At 33.0% G+C, this 21,019-nt stretch overlaps 1 protein-coding gene across 4 annotated transcripts in view; it reads right to left on the reverse strand.

The window, feature by feature from the left end:
* Nucleotides 1–21,019, reverse strand: part of POT1 (protection of telomeres 1) — a 106,779-nt gene that overhangs the window by 12,906 nt on the left and 72,854 nt on the right. For all 4 annotated transcript variants that reach the window (XM_054496755.2, XM_054496751.2, XM_054496752.2 and 1 more), the window contains 5 exons: nucleotides 16,717–16,883; nucleotides 15,626–15,705; nucleotides 10,669–10,725; nucleotides 6,514–6,670; nucleotides 4,682–4,887 (listed from right to left, as the gene is read on the reverse strand). In XM_054496755.2, the coding sequence (XP_054352730.1) occupies nucleotides 4,682–4,887; nucleotides 6,514–6,670; nucleotides 10,669–10,725; nucleotides 15,626–15,705; nucleotides 16,717–16,883 (667 nt within the window). The remainder of the gene's footprint in view (nucleotides 1–4,681; nucleotides 4,888–6,513; nucleotides 6,671–10,668; nucleotides 10,726–15,625; nucleotides 15,706–16,716; nucleotides 16,884–21,019) is intronic.

Genomic DNA, 21,019 nt, shown 5'->3' on the forward strand with positions numbered 1-21,019 from the left:
AAAACTGTAAAACCTTTTTTAGAACTCTGGAAATTACCAGAGGCCTTCAACAATCCAAGGAGTGTTTGCTCCAGAAAAAGGGCTGAATTTTGGCAAGAACGGTGAGCTCTGTGGCATTTTAACTTGCCCTGTTCCCATCCTCCTTCCCCCGAGCTCTTTGTTACTGGAAGCCACAGTTCTGCTATATCATATTGCAGTTAGATAGAAACTCTCATTATGCATGCTTAAAAACTCAAAACAATATTCCCTAAGCATGCTACTTAAAAGTTTCATAGCCCAAAAGTTAGTCTATCTTTTGGAGACGGATACCCAGCCCTGCTGAAGAGACTCCTGCCTACTGTTCAAAACTGCAATAGGTGACCATTCACTAACTCTTTTCTCTATGAGTTCCTCCCCAAAAATACTATTTCAAAGAATCTGGTGAGAGTTCATCTAGTCATTCACACTGGCCAGTCACACGAGTTTGGCTCTGGCACATAAGCTGGACAACCTTGGTCAAGTTACTTAAACTCTGGTATAACAGTTTCCCCATTTGTAAAACTGAGAATAATGTTACTCTGTAAGATCATTATAAAGTTAAATGAGTTAATATTTGTAAAGCACTTAGAGCCATGAGTGACTATTACTATCAATATTTTAGTGATTTCCTCTTAATGTAAAGTCCATGAAAGGAAGTACTTTGTTTTGTTTGCTACATTACCACTAATGCCTAAATCATTGTCTGGCACACAGTAGGCATTCAATAAACATGTGCTAAACAAATGAATAAGTATAAAGAAAGACATTTACATGTATATATGTGCATACTACGTTTCTCAAGGTTTGTATCTGGAGACATCCTAACTGAGAGCAATTTATTTGCAATCAGTAGAAATATTTAACATGGACTATGGAGACAGAAAGGCCTAAGTTTGAATTTTTTTCTGACATTTATTAGGTCTTTAACCTTGAGTACTTCACCATTTTCTCTTGGTCTCAGTTTCCTCTTCTGTTTACAAAGGGGATACATCTAGCTTGCAGAAGAACTGTTATGAGAGTTAAAGATAAAATACTAAACTAGTACAGTGCCTGACACATAGTCTATTCAGTAAATTATAGGTATTAATAATAAATATTATGATAAAACGATTCAGTGATATTAGAGTTCCATACAAATTGGATTCAATTCAATTGGAAACAATACAAAATGTTTCAGAGGAAGTTAAATATTATGCAGTTTAAAATATAGTGTTAATAATAAATAAATATTATAAACAATTCTATACCCACAAGTTTGACACCTTAGATAAAATGGTTCCATTTCTTGAAAGGCATAACTCACACAAGGAGAAACAGATAATCTGAATAGGTCTATGTCTATAGAGAAATTAAATCAATAATAATAATCTTGAAAAAAGTCATCAGGCTCAGATTGTTTCAATAGATAAGTCTACCCAAACACTGAAATGACACCAATTCTCTACTATGTATTCCAGAAAATGGAAGTAGAGGGAATGTTTCCTAACTCTTATGAGGCCAGCAATATTCTAATACATAACCAAATACATTACAATAATGAAAACCTATAGATCAACTTCTCTTCTGAAAACACATAAAAAATACTCAAAAAGTACTTAAAAATTGAATCAAAAAAGAAAATAATTATTCACCATGACCAAATGAGATTTATTTTAGGTAGGCAAAGCTGGTTAAACACCTCAAAATCAATTAATGTAATTTATCACATTAATAGGCTACAGAAGAAAAATTGTATGATCATATTAACAGATGCAATACAAAAAGCATTTGATAAAATCCAACATCATTAATAATAAAAATTCTCAGCAAACTAGGAATATTGGGGAACTTCTTCAACTTGATAAAGAACATCGATAAAATAGCCACAGCTAAAATTACATTTAATGGTGACACTTTCCACCTAAGACTGGGATAAAAGCAAGAACATTCCCTCTCATTGCTCCTATTCAATATTGTACTGGAAGCCCTATCTAATGCAGTAAGAAAAGGAAACAAAAGGTATCCATATTAGGAAGGAAGAAATAAACTGTCTTTGTTTACAGGAAATCACAACAAAAAAATTCCTGAAATAACAAGCAATTATAGCAATGGTAGAGGATACAAGTTTAATTAAAAAAAAAAAATCAATTGCTTCCCTATACATAAGCAATAAATAATCAAAGTTTGAATTTAACATTAAATAATTAGCTCCAAAAAAGAAAATACTTAGATATAAAGCTAACAAAATGTGATCTATATTTTGTTGGATTTACAAGGTTTATCTGAGCAAAACTATAAAACCCTAGTTAAAGAGATCTAAGAAGATCTACATAGAGAGATAGTCCATGTTCATCATCAATAACATCAAGATGTTAGTTCTCCGTCTCCAGCTTGACTTCTAGATTATGGCAACCTTTTTTTTTTTTTTTTTTTTTTTTTTTTTTGAGATGAAGTTTCGCTCTTGTTGCCCAGGCTGGAGTGCAATGGCGTGATCTCGGCTCACCGCAACCTCCGCCTCCCAGGTTCAAGCCATTCTACTGCCTCAGCCTCCTGAGTAGTTGGGATTACAGGTATGCACCACCACGCCTGGCTAATTTTGTATTTTTAGTAGAGACAGGGTTTCTCCATGTTGGTCAGGCTGGTCTCAAACTCCCGACCTCAGGTGATCTGCCTGCCTCAGCCTCCCAAAGTGCTAAGATTACCGGAATGAGCCACCGCGCCCAGCTGGCAATCTTAATAAAAATCCCAGCAAGTTATTTTTGGATATTGACAAACTGATTATAAAGTTTATATGGAAATGCAAAAGATTTACAATAGCCAACACAATACTCAAAGAAGAAAGCTGCAGGACCAACACTTCACAATTTCAAGAATTACTATATAGCTTTAGAAATAAGGATGGTGTGATATTAGGAAAATAACAGACAAATAGATTAAAACAGAATAGAGAACACAGAAGCAAATTCACACAAATAAACTGGTTTGAAAAAGAAGCAAAGGCAATTCAATGGAGAAGGAACAGTCTTTTTAAGAAATGGTACTGGAAAACTGGACATCCGCGTGCAAAAAAAATCTGGACACAGATCTTAGAGCTTTTACAGAAATTAACTGATACTGTTTTGTATGAGACTCTAATGGTGGGTACATGGTATTCTGCATTTGTCAAAGCATAAAGAACTGTAAAGCAGAACGAGTGAACCCTAATGTAAACTATGGTCACAATAAAATAGTGTCAACTGCATTAACTTGGCATGAATATCAGTGAATACTGCTGCAGGTCCTTAAAGTCTAAGAATGACTTTGTATTTATATCGTTTTCTTTGGTTCATCTCTAAGTCTAGGTCAGTTTTTTATTTTGTTACTTCCTAACCAGAACAGTGCCATACTGCAGTAAGATCCTAATATTCAGAAACATAAAATAAAAATAGCTCACATTTCTTATATTCCTTTTACATTTCAAAGTGCTTTTACATACATTCTCATAATTTTTTTAAATAAGCCTTTTTTAAAAAGCAGTTTTAGGTTCACTGCAAAATTAACCAAAAGGTACAAAGTTTCCCTATGTCCCCTAGCCTCTTCCCCATTATCAACATCTTGCACCAGAGTGGTAAATTTAGTCAATCAAGAAACCTATTTTAAGAAACCATTATCACTCAAAGCCCACAGTTTACATTACTAACAAACCATTATCACTCAGTCCAGTCTATATTAGGGTTTACTCTCAGTGTTGTACATTCTATGTTTTGTTTTTAAGACTTCATTTTTTTTTTTTTTTAAGGAGAAGTTTTAGGTTCACAGCAAAATTAAGAGGAAGGTACAGAGATTTTCCGTATCCCCTTCTACCATACATGCTAGCCTCCTCCAGTATCAACATCCTCCACCAGAGTGGTACATTTGTTAAAAATGAACCTATAATACTGACACATAATCACCCAAAGTCTATAATTTACATAGAATTCCCTCATTTATTAAAAATAAAGCTAAATATTACTCTAATGCAAATTAAAGAAGGTATTTTTCTTCTATTACAAAAGGTTTCAAGCGAAGGAAAGCCTTAAGAAAAACAATGAAAAGGTTTCAAGGGAAGGAAAGCCTTAAGAAAAACAATGAAAAGGTTACAAGGGAAGAGAAGCCTTAAGAAAAATTCTAAATTTGCCATGAAAAAAAATTTACAGTACATATTTTAGGTAAATATGAGATAAAAATTAGATGAAAATGAAAAAACAAACATGATAAATTTCGTTTAAAACTTGTCAAGTTATCTTTAGTTGTTTCAATGGTCTCTCCTTTGATTTTGATATAATAGATGACTTTCACCCTATTTCTATGAAACAACAGTGACATCCAGAGGCCAAGAAAACAGCAATGGTACATAAGCAATCAGCCTCTTTATTATTACTTAACTAGACAATCAGCTTAGCATTGACAAAATAAAATGCAATCCAACAATATAGTTAAATGTTAACACAAGTCTGAAGTACAATTTCAAATGTAATTAAGATAAATTTATGAACGCGTGCGTATATATATTTGAACCTAGTTAACATATATATTCAATTTTGTAAAATTTAAATACTATTTTTACTTTATATGTACTAGGTTGTCTGTAAAATGTATTAAATAATTAATTAGGAAAAATATGCAAAAGGAGTATTCTAACAAAACAGTGACTTAAATATCTTACCTTCTATCAAAAGTAGACATTCATTTGAAAGTGGGAGAATACCATTATTTTTCACAAAATGAACTGCTACTTTTCGTCCTTTTTGATTTTTAGTGGTCCAGATTTTTGAATCATATAATGATGTGTTTTGTAGCTTGACATCTGGGGTTTTAGTTGCACCATCCTGAAAAATTATATCCAAATCGCCCTCATGTGGAACTTCTTGCCTAAAATTATTGACAATGAAATGATACAAATCGATTTTGGTATAAGCGTGAAGATTTCAATTTAACAAGTTATCAAATTAAAAAGTATCATTCTTATATGTAGATGAGTCAGTTACTTTTTCTTAAATTATGTAAATTATGGAGATAATTCACTTTGCAGAACAAATAACTTTTATTCAATAGATAAATATTTGATATTTTGTGGGTAAGTATATCCAAATCATACTTACATTAATTACCAGTGATTTCTATGCCTGGTTTTGTGAGACAAAGTTACTCATAATTATTTCTAGTATCAATTTTTTTCTCCTCTGTAAAGAATGCTAAATTTCCCAGTAGGAGAAAAAAATGCAGTGGCCCCGTCTTCATTCCAGTTAAATATCCACTTAACACACTTAGGGAAAAGGGCACTTCTAAACTAATAATATTTCCAATTCTGTTTAATAATTAATAATTTTAACAAGTCATATGGTTAAGTATCATGTAGCAGAAACGGCATCATTTGGAATCAAAAGGTGTATGGCTTTATTCTGGTTCTGTTGCCAATTAACTGTGTAACTTTAGATAATTTCTGTTAATTTCTGAGATAATATCCTTATTTGTTTAAAAAATGATCGCAGAGAGTGGTTTTATTTTATAAAGCTGTACTATTTTACAAAATTCAATAAACCAAAATCTGATAATACTTGAAGAATTATCTAAAATCCTTATATATACATTTTAATCCCAACCACCATTTCAAGCTCAAATGGGTAAAAACAGTTCCCTCACATTTTATTTAAAGAGATTTTAAAATAAAAAATTTCTTCAAACAAACCCAAATTTTGGATTGGAAAATATATGTATATTAATGAACACAGATACTCACAATTTATAAGCACACAAATACATGGCGATGTACATATATTTTTACACATTGTAGCACATTTTAGTGAAAACTCAATTTAGGGCATCCAAATGCATATAACCATCAATTATCTACATTTTCCAAAACATCATTTTAGATATTCAGAGGAAAAGTAGGTACAATGCAAAAAGATGAGGAGCTTTTAAATACGATTTTCAGAATATGTCTTGAGCCGATTATGTAGTAAAAGGATTACAAAACAGTTATATACATTTATTACATATTTATATAATCACTGATATTCAGAGTAAAGGCACTGAGAAATTCTCAATGACTAAAGAAAATTTAAATTATATTTATTATATTCTAGTTATTAAGCAGGATAGAAGTTTACCAACAAGGCTCTCTTTATCACATAATTAGATATTTCAAGTAATTACAACTCTTCAAAAATTTCAATTAATAAAGGTTTATATTTAAGAAGATACTTCTGTGACAAATGAGTCTGCCCAAATATATTCATCATTTATTATTTCTCATTTGCCTTTATCAGAGTGACTAAGCTGAATTTTAGATCTGAAAATAGCACCCACTTTTATTACTATCAGAATAATTTATTCTCTAAGAATTTAGCATTTTACCTAAAAATTTTACCATTCTTACAAAATATAATATATATATTAACAATTTACTTATTCCTAAGACACAAAATTATACATATGTGCACATATACACACAAATAATATGAAAACGTTTGTTTTATTATGGAAAATACTCACAGTAAATGACATTTAGGGCAATGAAGTTTAACAGACTGAAATAGTCTTCTGGGCTTATATGACCTCAATTTTGCTCGGATGCGATATTGTTGAGGAGCTTTTTGTTTCAAAATGGCACATAGTGGTGTCCTCTCCAAATATTGATGATCTGTAAGTACTGTAAAGAATTTTTATATTAAATCAGAATAACAAAAATCATATTTATGACATGCATCCTCCTGAACCATATATATACTATAAAATCTAATTAATTTAAGCTCTATTAAGTGTCACTCCATGAAAGCAAGGGTTATGTCTTTATTCCCTGATGTATACCCAAGGCCCACTAGTATAGTGCCAGGCACACACAGTAGGTACTCAACAAATGTGTACTAAATAAACGCTGGATAATTTGGGGGAAGAAATAAGTAACTTAATTGCCTAGTAAGCATTCAAAAAAGCAAGGTTTATTTAGCTAAGAAAATATTATGCTAGGCAACTGTTTAAGTTCTAACTGGTATCTGCCACAAAAGAATGTAACAAAACACACTTGCAAAATATTATTTGCAAATATTATTTGCAGGCTCTTGGATGTTTCAAATCAGTTACTTTTTATGGAACCAACATTTATAACATCAGATTAAGAATAGGAAGGGACATTAAGGGTGACCTAACTGTCATGGAAGTGGTGTAGTAGTGGAGAAGAGGAAGTTTGGGGAGTTGGAAGGAGGGAGTGGAGGAGGAGGGAGAGGAAAAATAGAGGAAGTTGAGTCAAACTGGAAAAAAAACTCAGACAAAAGCATTAGGAGCAATTGCCTGGGAAATAGGTACAATAGGTCTCCTAAGCTACTTGTGGAAAGATAGCCTGGGATTGTAGTGATCAGTTTTTACCAGGAAAAAGTATAAAATTGCTGGTGACCCTTAGCTTAAGGCAACAGCTTGCTATACATTCAAGCTTAACACTTTCATGTGTTTTAGAAAAGGGAAATGATGTACAAATGTTATTAACCTCAAAGGTGAAGACAATTCCTTTCAGTACTGAGCTTTAATCCAATGAAATTCTTGTTGAATTAGTTTTCCTTCCAGAAGCAAATGGCCAAGAAGGACAGAAGTTTACCAACAAGGCTCTCTGTATCACTTAATTAGATATTTCAAGTAATTACAACTCTTTTCAAATATTTCAGTTAATAAAGGTTTATATTTAAGAAGATACTTCTGTGACAAATGAGTCTGCCCAAATATATTCATCATTTATTATTTCTCATTTGCCTTTATCAGAGTGGAACATTTATTACATCAGAGTGGAACATTTATTACAGTGGAACATTTTGTTGTGGTGGCGATTATGTTTTTTTTTTTTTTTTTTTTTTTTTCAGAGACGGAGTTTCCCTCTTGTTGCCCAGGCTGGAGTGCAATGGTGCGATCTCTGCTCACTACAACCTCTACCTCCCAGGTTCAAGCAATTCTCCTGCCTCAGCCTCCTAAGTAGCTGGAATTACAGGCATGCACCACCACACCCAGCTAATTTTTGTACTTTTAGTAGAAACGGGGTTTCTCCATGTTGGTCAGGCTGGTTTCGAACTCCGGTCCTCAGGTGATCTGCCCGCCTCGGCCTCCCAAAGTGCTGGGATTACAGGCGTGAGCCACCGCACCCAGCTGGCGATGGTTTTAAAAAGGCCATTGGCGCCGGGCGTGGTGGCTCACGCCTGTAATCCCAGCACTTTGGGAGGCCAAGACGGGCGGATCACGAGGTCAAGAGATCGAGACCATCCTGGCTAACACGGTGAAACCCTGTCTCTACTAAAAATACAAAAAATTAGCCAGCATGGTGCGGGCACCTGTAGTCCCAGCTACTCGGGAGGCTGAGGCAGGAGAATGGTGTGAACCCAGGAGGTGCAGCTTGCAGTGAGCCAAAATAGCGCCACTGCACTCCAGCCTGGGCGACAGAGCGAGACTCCGCCTCAAAAAAAAAAAAAAAAAAAAGGCCATTGGCAGACCTGATCAATTTAGTGTAAATTGCTACACAGTGATAAGAGCAATTGCTTCAAACTCATATTTTAACCTAAAGTTATTAACTTTTCATTTTAAAATGCTTTCAAACTTAAGGAAAATTGCAAAAACAATACAAAGACCTTCTGTATAATAGTCACCAAGATTCACCAATTGTTAACATTTTTGCACATTTATCATTGTCACTGTGCCTGTCTTTATCTGTCTCTCACCACATAAATATTATTGAATCATTTGAGAATAACTACCAGTCATTATGCCTCCTTTCCTCTAAATCCTCCAGTTACGTATTTCAAAAGAAGACATTTTATTGACGTAATTACAGGCAATTTTCAACATTAGAACATTTAACTGATTTATTACTATAATCGAATTAACAAACATTACTCAAATTTCTACAATTGGACTCAAAATGTTCTTCTTAGCATTCATTTTATTTTCAAGTCTAAGATCCAATTCTGGACCATGTATTACATTTAATTCTCATGTCTCTTTAGACTTCTTTAATGTAAAATAAGTCATCGGCTTTTCTTTATTTTTCACGACACTGATATATTTAAAGAGTACAGCCATTTATTCTGTAGAATAAACACCAATTTGGGTGTTGTCTGGTTCTTCCTCAGGCTCAGATTTAGCTTATGCATTTTTGGAGGAATAATGCGTAAGTGATACTGTATGCTTCTCAGTGCATCACATCAAGGGGCATACAAAGTGAGTGTTTCTATTACTGTAGACCTAAACTTTATTCAGCTGGTAAAGGTAGTGTCCAATCACTTCTCTACTAAAAAGTTACTGTTTCCCCCTTGTATTTAACAAGAATATACTAGAGAAAATGTAAATATCTTATTTTTCATCAAATATCCTGATAGTTTAGAATCCACAGATTCACAACTAACTCAACAATGACAATCATGGTTAAAAATGGTGTTTTTTTTTTTTTTTCTAATTTCATTATCCCTTTTATATTTGTTATTTTACTTTAAGAAAGATATTTCCACTTAACCCCATATATTTTATTTTTCCTTTATCATCATCAACATGGGCTCATGCATTCCTGCTTTACTCAATTACTATTATTTGTTTTGATGCTCAAATGTTCCTAGACATGTTCTATCCTAAGCCATTTGACGAGTTTCATCATTAAATGAGAACCTCCTTACTTTCTAGTACTACAAGGTTACTCCATACTAATCTTGTAATTCCCTTGTTTTAGTTCTGAAATCTGCTGTTTCACCAAGGAGCTCTGATTCTTTTAGAGAGAAATATTATTTATAAACCAAGATTTGCACACTAGGTGTGCTTATGGCAACTGGAGTGCTGCTGCCTCTATGCCTTTTCATGGAGAGAGAGATAGGGTACATATGAACACACATTCATACTGACACACACACACACACACACACACCCCGCTATAATATAAACAAATGTGTATATGTGTGAATATATATGTATCATACATACACATGGCTACATCAACTTCTGTGTTTACCTAGAAAACATGAGTACATAATGGTACCTCCAATTACAACACAACATTAAAAGCTTTCATCAATCCTTCTCCCATTCATATTTGTATCTTCCTTCTCCAATTTGAGAAATTAAAATTTTTACAATAGCACATTTAATAAATTTGTGGTTAAAAATATTTTTCTGAAAATTTTTTTTTAATCTTAGCTGATGTAATAGAAGGAGGGTACTTGATAGACACACTATCATTACTAACATTAAATTAAAATTTTGAGGCATATTGCAAGGAGCTCCTTTATGGTACACTGTTAAATGCATCATGTGACAGGGATAACTCTTCATGTAATAGTTTAAAGATACGTGTCTTTACATTGCATATTTGAAGTCATGTAACTCTAACAGAGATACATGACTTCAAATACATCATGTATTTAATGTTTAAAACATATATCTGTTTTAAACATTAAGTCTGTTAGAGATACATGACTTAAAATACGCAATGTAAAGACACGTTATCTTTATGGGTTCCATTTTATGCCAACAAGACACGGTAGAAGAAGAAAGCTAAATATGGACATATTTTAGCTTTAAAGGATATGTGTTCTACTATTAGAAAGAAATGGATTAGCTGGTAAGTGTAGAGGCAGACTTTATTATGCTCATTACTGTGCCCATCTCAAAAACGATACATAGTCTTACTTGTAGCAGATAGCTGTTGACATCTTTCTACCTCGTATAATGATACTGATCCAGAGCCTAAAAAAGGAAAAGGCAAAAAAATTAAGTCCATTACAACTTCAATGGAGAACTGAAAACAATGGAGCGCTGCTGACAGAAACTGAAGAAAATATAAATAAATGGTGAGATATGCCACATTCATGATTTAGAAGGCTCAATATTGTTAAGATATCAATTCTTTCCAAATTAATCTGTAAATTCAGCATAATCCTTCCGAAATAGCAGAGGCTGGGGTGGGCACAGTGGCTCACGCCTATAATCCCAACACTTCGGGAGACTGAGGTGGGCAGATCACTTGAGGTCAGGAGTTAGAGACCAGCCTGGCCAACATGGTGAAACCCCATCTCTACTACAAGTGCAAAAATTAGCCAAGTGTGGTGCAGATGCCTGTAATCCCAGCTACTCAGGAGGCTGAGGCATGAGAATCACTTGAACCCAGGAGGCAGAGGCTGCAGTGAGCTGAGATTGTGCCACTGCACTCCAGTCTGGGCAACAGAACGAGACTCTGCCTCAAAACAACAACAAACAAACAAACAAATAGCAGAGGCTTTATTGTAGAGATTGCAAAGCAGATGCTATCACTTATGTGGAAGTGCAGAAAATCTAGAATATTAAATAACATTTTACAAAATAACAAAGTTGGAGAACAATGTACATGACTTCAAGACTTACTATAAACTTACAGCAATTTAAGACAACATGGTACTGGCATGAGGATTGAAAAATAGATCAACTGAATTAAATTAAATAGAGAGCCTGGAAATAAACCCACATTTACATTGTATTTTGATTTTTTACTAAAGCAGCAAAGCAATGCAAGGAGAATGCAAATGGTGCTGCAATCACTGAAAATTTAGTATGGGGAAAATGCATACTTCACACTATACTAGTAAGCACTGAATGGGAAGCCTAGACATAAGCCCACATTTATACTTGCTTGATTTTTGACAAAGACATTGAAGCCATCTAATAGGAAAAAGGAAACAAATGATGTCATAAAAACTAGAAATTCCTATCTAAAGAAAAAATGTCTACCGCATATCATGTGACTAGGCATTAAAAAGGAAACAAACTAGGCATTAAAAAGGAAAAAATGATATATGCAACAATGTGATTAAATCTCAAAAACATATAGTATGTACAAAAAGAGTACATATGATTCAATTTTTTCAAAGTTCTAGAACAGCAAATCTAGAGGAATTTGGGTTACATGTTTATGTATTAGTCAAAACTCATGGAGTGGTTCATAAAATGGAAAGTTGTCCATTTCACTGCTAATTTTACCTCAAAAATAAAAAACTCTAACTACTAAACTCTAGCTAATTATGTTCATACCACAGTGTTTAGAAAATGTACTTATGTCTGCAACTTACTTTGAAATGTATAAAAAATATAAATTAATGAATGAAGAGGCACATAGGCCAGGCACGGTGGCTCGCACCTATAATCCCAGCAATTTAGGAGGCCGAGTCGGGCAGATCATCTAAGGTCAGGAGTTCGAGACCAGCCTGGCCAACATGGTGAAACCGTGTCTCTACTAAAAATACAAAAATTAGCTGGGCGTGGTGGGAGGCACCTGTAATCCCAGCTACTTGGGAGGCTAAGGCAGGAGAAGCTTGAACTCAGGAGGCGGAGGCTGCAGTGAGCCGAGACCATGCCACTGAACTCCAGCCTGGAGGATGAAGCGAGACTCCATCTCAAAAGGAAAAAAAAAAAAAAAGAGATATATAGAAATAAATACACGTGACAGAGCAAACGAAGTAAAATAGTTATTGGAGAGTCTAGCTGGTAGTTATTTGAGTATTCATTGTACAACTGTTTTAACTCTACCATGTATGAAAGTTTTTATTATGTTGAAAAAATACAGTGTAGAGGAAATAAAAGCGGAGATGGATAAAATAGTAAACTTACAAAATTTAATAGAATGACCAAATGAACATCAAAAACAGGATTTTACTCTAACAAAAAAGCAAAAGTAGTAGTCATAGCATTAAGGTTACAAAATGCTTTCTAAAAAGAAGAATTTAAGACTTTAAAAATGTGTATTTTGTAATAACTTTAGCTTACATTCTATTATACATAACAGTACATTATGTTTTTATAATTTATTTTATAAAGCATCATACACACAAACATATCCTCAATATTGCTAATAAGTGGTATAAAAATCCAAGTCAAGAGGACTTGAATGGACATCTCAAGCTGGCATGGTATAATTTCAATAAATCTAATTTAGTAATTAATATTGGCCATTACAACATGAGATGGAAATAATGGCAGAAACCATAAAAGTAGTCAAATAAGAAAATGTGTAAAACATACATGGTTGCCCACAAACTGACAAAAATATAATTCAACAGAAAATCAGATAAAGGGTAAGAGCAGAAAACCTGAGGAAGAGAGAATTAAAAACGTTTGTAAATATATAGTAAGATTTTCAAGTTTCCAAGTAGTCAGGAAAATTAAGTAAGAAAACTCCTTTCACCTGCTGAACTGTCAAAAATTACATATAGTGTTAACTTCCAATACTGTGAAGGTGTGAGTAAAGTATATTCTCCTACACTGCTATTTAGATATAAATTCCTATGACCTTTGGTAAATAATCTGGCAGCATCTATTAAAAAATGTGCATAACCTTAGATACATCGACCTCACTTTTAGGAGTTTATTGTGGAGAAGTAAAAACATGGAAGTACATATATTCAACAATGTTTATTAAAGTATTATTTGTAAGAGCAAAAAACTGGTAATGATCTCAACATCTATTAAATGAAAAATGAAAAAAGCATAATATTATTATTATGCAACTATAATGAATTTGAGTCATATGAATTAGCCCAGAAAAAAAGATCTACAATATATTGTTGAAGAAAGCAACTATTTATTATAGTGTGATTTCATTTTGGTAAAAATTTAAGAGAAAGAGAAGAGTCATATTGTTTATATATAGGTATATATGTTTGTATAAAGATGAAGTGATTGAAGGAATCACACTAAACTGTTAAATCTTACCTCAGGGAGTAGGGAATAAAGGCACAGTGAAAGCTATTCAACTAGAAATTATAACACATATTACAGTGTACTTTAAAAATAATGAATCATTTTAAAAGGAAAAAGAGATTGTAAAAAGTATAAAGTATAATTACAAATTATACTGTTTCCAAGTGATCTGTCATTTGAACTAAATTGGTTTCCTAATAGCAGTTCAAGTAATCATATACCAGGCCAAAACGTTATCACGAAGTTGTTAGCATTTTAAAATAAGGAGAGTTTTAAAACAGAGAGAATGAAGAAAATAATGTAAAGTATGTACAAAAACTCAAAAAGCCTGCATTTGAACCTGTCTTGCTTTGTCATCAGTTAACAGCTAAGTAACTGTGGACAAATTATATGATATCCATCCATCAAAGCCTCAGTTTCCCATTGTCAAAAGGTGAGAGAATAATTCATCTCATAGGATTGTTGTTAGAATTAAATAATAATGCGGACAGGCGCAGTGGCCCACGCCTGTAATCCCAGCCCTTTGGAGGCCAAGGCGGGCGGATCATGAGGTCAGGAGATCGAGACCATACTGGCTAATACAGTGAAACCCCGTCTCTACTAAAAATATATAAAAAAAAAATTAGCCGGGTGTGGTGGCAGGTGCCTGTAGTCCCAGCTACTTGGGAGGCTGAGGCAGGAGAATGGCGTGAACCCGGGAGGCGGAGCTTGCTGTGAGCAGAGATCGCACCACTGCACTCCAGCCTGGGCAACAGAGCAAGACTCCGTCTCAAAAAAAAACAAAAAAAACAAACAAAAAAAGAATTAAATAATAATGCCTGCAGGCACTTACATGCCTACCAAGAAATGTATGTTAATTTTCATGCTTATTATTGGGAGGGAAAGAAAATAAATCTCATAAAATGATTCTTTGGATCATAGCAGGGTAGGAGTTAGGTAGAAAAAAAAAACAACAATAGAGAAACATGACCTAGATTCTAGGTCCCAAAATGCAGAAGTAGAAATTAAGACAGGCCAGGTGTGGTGGCTCATGCCTATAATCCCAGAATTTTGGGAGGCTAAGGCAGGAGGCTTGCTTGAGACCAGGAGACCAGGAGGTTGAGACCAGGCTGGGCAACATATAGTGAGATCCTGTTTCTACCAAAAAATAAAAAATTAAAAAATTAAGAGTAAAAAAAGCCAGGCATGTTGGCATGTGCAGGACTACAAGTCCCTGCTACTCAGGAGGCTGAGGAGGGAGGATATCACTTGAGCCCAGGAGTTTGAAGCCGCAGTGAGCTATGATTCCATCACTGCATTCCAGCCTGGTCGCCAGAGCAAGACATTGTCTCTTAAACAAACAAAAACCCAGAAATTAAGACAAAGTGGTAAAGGAAAAAACAATGCACATTGAAAGCGTTCAAGTTCAGATTTGACTAGTCACTTATTCAAGCAGACAATATTAGACAATATTAGTGGGATAGACAAATATCCCACTGTTTGTTAAAATTTTGTATTTAGATACCTGATTAATTCAATAAAGACTAGAAACTATGTATACATCTAACATAACTGTGAGCAAAAAGTATTTGGGTTATGTGAAATAAGTGGCAAAAACAATCTTTGTTCCCTTTAAAAACTGACAAGCAAAATAGCTGTCTATGAAATCAATACAGATTTTCTTGTGAATACACACATATGAAATGTATATATCATAATCAAGTAATCACTACCACCCAATTTGAAAACGTAATTATATAATTTAGGAAGAAACCATGTTTACTTTTTGGCATAGGGCACAGTTAAGATTTTAGTATGTTCCTCTACTACATGAAATTTTTAATGGGAGAGACAAAGAGGAGACATTAAAAAGAATTATGTTGATAAAACTATTTTATTTGGCAAGAACTAAACTGTCAATGTTAAAGATTATCCTTACTTGGAAAGCTGTCGTCGGGTTCTGATTGACAGATAACATCTGAATGCTGATTGGCTGTCAAATTTGCAGATTCTAAATCCCTATAATTGAAAGAATACAATTTCAAATTGCATAAAACAAAGTCAATATAGTAAATTTAGCTCTACCCACAAAATCCAGAAATTCATTGAAATTGTATTTAAAATTTTGTATGTATATGCATTCTTCAGTAAAGGATCTATTGCTTTCATCAGATTTTCTGAGGGTTCAAATTAAAAATCTGAGTTGAGAAAGATACAAGTGAAACAACAGAATGATGAAATAATACGAACAAAAATAAACTGGGAATTTAATGGATGGCATTCTGAGTCAGAACAATCTAACTCTAGATTCAAGAAGCTAAATATGAATTAAAAATCAGTGAAATTGATATAAAATAAAACAGAAGCTAATTGAATGTCACACTGATTCCAATGAATTAAAATGTAGACAAAAGTTATTTAAATTTAATGAACAGTATGTTTTCTCTTTGAAGATATGAAGACTTAAAATTTCTAGAATATTGACCAAAATGCTTCTGCACACAGTACTCACTAGGAATACCTTGGGAAAAGCAGATCTAAATATATAGCAGGTCTAAGATACTATTTACTTTCTGGCACATGTAAAAGTTAAAAAGTTTAAAAGAGAGTGATACACCAAAACATGTGTTATCTATTTAATCAGTGGCACTTCAGAAATATATTTTTTTCATGAGAGAATTAAATATTTTTGAAATCTTAGATATGTATCAAATTTTCCAAACTTTAGCTAAGGTCTAGTTTCCACTGTTTGTTGCTGTACTTGGAGAGTGCGGTAAATGATAGAAGAGAAGCATGAGTGTAAAAGCCAGATTCTAACTGTTGGAAAACTTCAACTATAACCCTGGCTCTGCTACTACTTAGCTATATGAGCCTATAATCATTTGATTTGTTTCATTTGGCTCATCTATTTAAAAACATGGCAAATGGCACAAAAGGCTAGGGAACTATCAGAAGCCCCAGGAACAATATTATCTTAGAAATCGGCTTAATCAATACCTTATTTACATTTTCTAAATACTAAAAGCTTACTTTTTCAGTTGATCCACATCAGAGTTACTTTCTGGCAAGACCCTGATTCCCCGACCATAACTGGTACCTCCATGAAGATGAAACTCTAAACTTAACATTGTCTGATTCTCTGAATTCATTGATTGAAGTTTGGTATGAAGGCTATAGATTCTAAGAAAGCTTCCAACCTAAAAAATAGATCATTTGTTATTTAGAAAGTGGGGAAAAATTAAAATACTTCTGATATTTAAAACTTTAATAACCAATATGGGGCCAACGAGGGCACTGACAAGTCAGGAAATATACTAAAGTATCTGCAAAGTATGCTATATGAGTGTGGCTGAGTATCAGCTGCATGGACACTATATCAAAACTAAATATATGGACATGTGCATGCATATGCGTGTGTGCACACACATACACATACACACACATTCAACTGTAAGAGATATTTCCATTTCAGATATATTACAATGTGAAAAAATATTGTGTCTTAGCATCAATAAAATATAATGGTTAAGAAACCCATTACCTAAACGGAATTCAAGCCCTCCATTTGACTAAGGTTTCTGAAAATGCCTTGCTTTAACTAGTTTAAGGATTAATTAAATATGATCCCGAAGATACTGTCATTACAAGAATGCTAAGAAGAAATTTTAAATACGATACTATCAAAAAATAATAAACATGTTCCATCTTACAAGTTCCATGGAAAGAAAACTTCTGCATTTGTGCCTGCACCACCACAGTGTGAAACACTCTTTGAGTTCAAACATAAGAGTTAACTAATTAGAGTTTTGAATTAAATGTTCTATAGTTAATCTCAGATGTTTTGCTAAACTTAGTCTACAAATGTCTTTAATTATAGACCACTGAGATTTTTCTTTTAATGGAGATTTCAAATGAGAGAGCTGCAGAATGCTATTCAAAGATATTGACACCTACCTAAAAGAAGCTATATAACCTAAATCACATTTATATTTATGAAGAAAGATTTAGAAGCAAAAGGAGTTACAAACAAGGAAATTTAATTCATTTATATAAATATAGCACTGCTGACTACTGGATGACTATAGGGATACCACTTTTTTTCCCCCATAAGTTCAGGATTGAATAACAGACATCTTAAATAACAAAAAAGCTATATAGGTTAAATATTCTTTGTCTGAAATACTTGAAAACAGAAGTGTTTCACATTTCAGATGTTTACAGATTTTGGAATATCTGCATATATATAATGAGCTATCTTAGGGATGAGACCCAAGTCTAAACATGAAATTCATTTATGTTTCACATATATGTTATACACATAACCTGAAGGTAATTTTCTATAATATTTTCAATAATTTTGTGCATGACACAAAATTTTTGTACACTGAATAATCGGAAAGCAAAGGGGTCACTCTCATACTGGCACTCAAAAAGGTTTGCCAGCATGGCACATGTATACATATGTAACTAACCTGCACATTGCGCACATGTACCCTAAAATCTAAAGTATAATAATAATAAATAAATAAATAAATAAAAGAAAAAAATAGAGTTGAAAAACAAGAAAAGAAAAGGAAAAAAAAGGTTTGCATTTAGGAGAATTCTGGACTTTCAGATTACGGAGGCTCAATCCTATAAAAGGAAACATTTAAAAAAAAAAAAAGATGAGTAGCAAATCAACTTTCCAATTCTGCTTATTGTAGCTTCTCTTAATTATATTTCCCCTCATTACTCTTTATTTCTTATGGAGGATATAAGCAAAGGAGGTAAGGAGAAAACCCACACTGCCAGGTGCTACTCCTTCATTCCCAAGGATCTTTTTTCCCATCCAATCATGGGTTTTATGAGGAGCAGACAAGATACAAGCCTTTCCTTTGACCTCTTTCACTTACATCTATATCACAGCCAGGGAGTAGTATAAAGAAAGTTAAAGAAGAAAAGCATAAAAAGAAAAAAGAAAAAACTAATTTTCCTCATAGTCTTCAAAGTGAGACATTGGAAAAAACATAAAAATTTCTAGTTTTATCTCATTCTTTTTGACTTGATTATTTTGTGATTCTTTAAAAATATGTGTGTGTATATATATATATAAATATATTAGTACAGCACATGTATGTATGATCTACAAAAGATTTGAAAGAAGGCCTAAACACATGGAGAAAGATATTCACACACAAAAAGCTCTGATATTACAAAAATGATAATTTCCTCCAAATTAAACTTTAAATTCTATGCAATTCAATCAAAATTCCCAGAAGCTTTCATGGAATCTGAAAAGCTAATCCAAAAACTTATACAACAGAAACAGTCAAATCAATTTTAAAGAATGAGAGAGGGGCTTTACCCTATCAAAAAATACATAAAGAAAAAGGATAATAAACATAGGTATACATACAAACCTACATATGGAGACACAGAGAGGAGAGAAAAACAAACAAACAAACCAAAAAAAAACCAGAGCAGGCAGTGGCTCAAAGAAGGTTCAATGTGTAGAGTTTTATTTCCTAAAATTTAAAAGTGTCTGAAATAGATGTGGCAACACATTTAAAAATAAGGTGAACACACAGGTGTTTATTATACTATCTTGTCTACTACAGTATTTTTTAATATAACAAAATTTCGAGGCCAAGATATAAGTTATTCACATAAAGATAAGTTGTTATTATCAAAAATTCCTTATGGAGGCAGCATTGTATTTTTTCAAAAGCTTGACTAAAAATACTATGAAATGTGCCAGATGCTCTATTATAAAAAACAAGTATTGGTTAATCTTGTCAGTATTAAGGTTCCAAAAATACAAATGAAATATCAACCAAAAAATTATAAAAATACAGTTTAAAAAACAATTATAGAAGTCTATTTAAATACTAAAAAAACTAGAAACACTAAAAAAAAAAAGCAAAGTAAATATGGCTAGTAAGAAATGACTATCTCTTTAGAAATAATCAAACGATTCCTCATAAACGGTCACGAATTTCTCTTTAGGTTTATTATTTTTAATTCCCTGAATATGTCTCAAAATAGCCAACCAAATCACAGTTGTTGAACTATTGAAGGCCAAAACATAATTATGACCAGGTATATTTTATAATTAACAATTGTGTCTGGAAAAGAGTAGGGATTTAGAAAGTAAAGCTTTAGTTTCTAGACAAAAGATTTGAAATCTCAGTTTATGTGACTGGGTCTGTGTAAAATGTTTAAGGGAATGATATAACAAAAATAGTTAAGGGCAATTCGGGCTCTAAAATACATTGCTTGTAGATGTTGATTATATTATATTCTATAATTGCATTATATTGTCCTCTTTATTAAAATAAAAACACATTTTTGCCTGTTCCTATACAACAAAAGTCTTTCGCACTGGTTCCAGGTATTTTGACACAAAAACGTAATTTTAAACAGTTGTCTTGAAAGTACCAAGGAGAATTCATTTATATCAATGTCATGTGAGTGAAGAGTTCCTAAATTAAGAAGAAATGTTAGAGGTTGTCAGAAAACAAATAAATGTGATGTCAATGTGTATTAAATAAAAATCTAAAGTTATATTACTTACACAGAGAAAAATCATTTTCATTTTTATATTACACTGCAGACAAATTAATATAATGCCATGATATCTTCACAGAAAACACAGTGCCATATATTTTCTTAATTATGTGTGCTCATATCACCCTCTAGTGGGCAAAATAAAGCAGAACATAAAAAAGGAGAAAAGAATCTGGAAAAAAAATCCACAGCATTCACTGATTCATTCATTCAGCAGCAGCTATTACTTCATCCTCACTACAGGGAAAGCACTGTGATAGGTGCTGTTCAGGACTAAGACAAGAAAAGCAGGAAAAGCGGAAACAGAAAGACCTATGTTGGAAGACCTGTTTGGAAGCAGTATAGCGAAACAGAAGAGAATAAAATGGCGAAGGAAGGTATGCAGAGTGTGGAACTGAGGTGAATCTAAAATGTAAATTCATTTTATTTATGAAAGAACTCTATGAAAAAACCTCCAGAACTGAACTTATCATTATATTTAATTTTGAAATAAACTAATCAATGTAGATAATATCTTTCAGGGAAATAATGTCAAAAATATATCTTCAACAGTCAGTGTTTTCTGATATGTCACAGATGTATGTGCATGCATATATACACACAGAGGACAAAAAAGTACAGTCACTATCAACCTGGACCCTGGATTTAATCTAATTTATTGATTTGAGTTGGGTAAACTTACTTGTTTTGTTGTTGTTTTGTTTTTTAATTGCTATTTTTTCTGTAACCCAGAACAGTATTGATGGTGAACTTATTTGTAATACAATGTAGAATGGATATATTTGCT

The sequence above is a fragment of the Pongo pygmaeus genome, chromosome 6 (assembly GCF_028885625.2).
Source record: "Pongo pygmaeus isolate AG05252 chromosome 6, NHGRI_mPonPyg2-v2.0_pri, whole genome shotgun sequence".
NCBI classification, from domain to species: domain Eukaryota; kingdom Metazoa; phylum Chordata; class Mammalia; order Primates; family Hominidae; genus Pongo; species Pongo pygmaeus.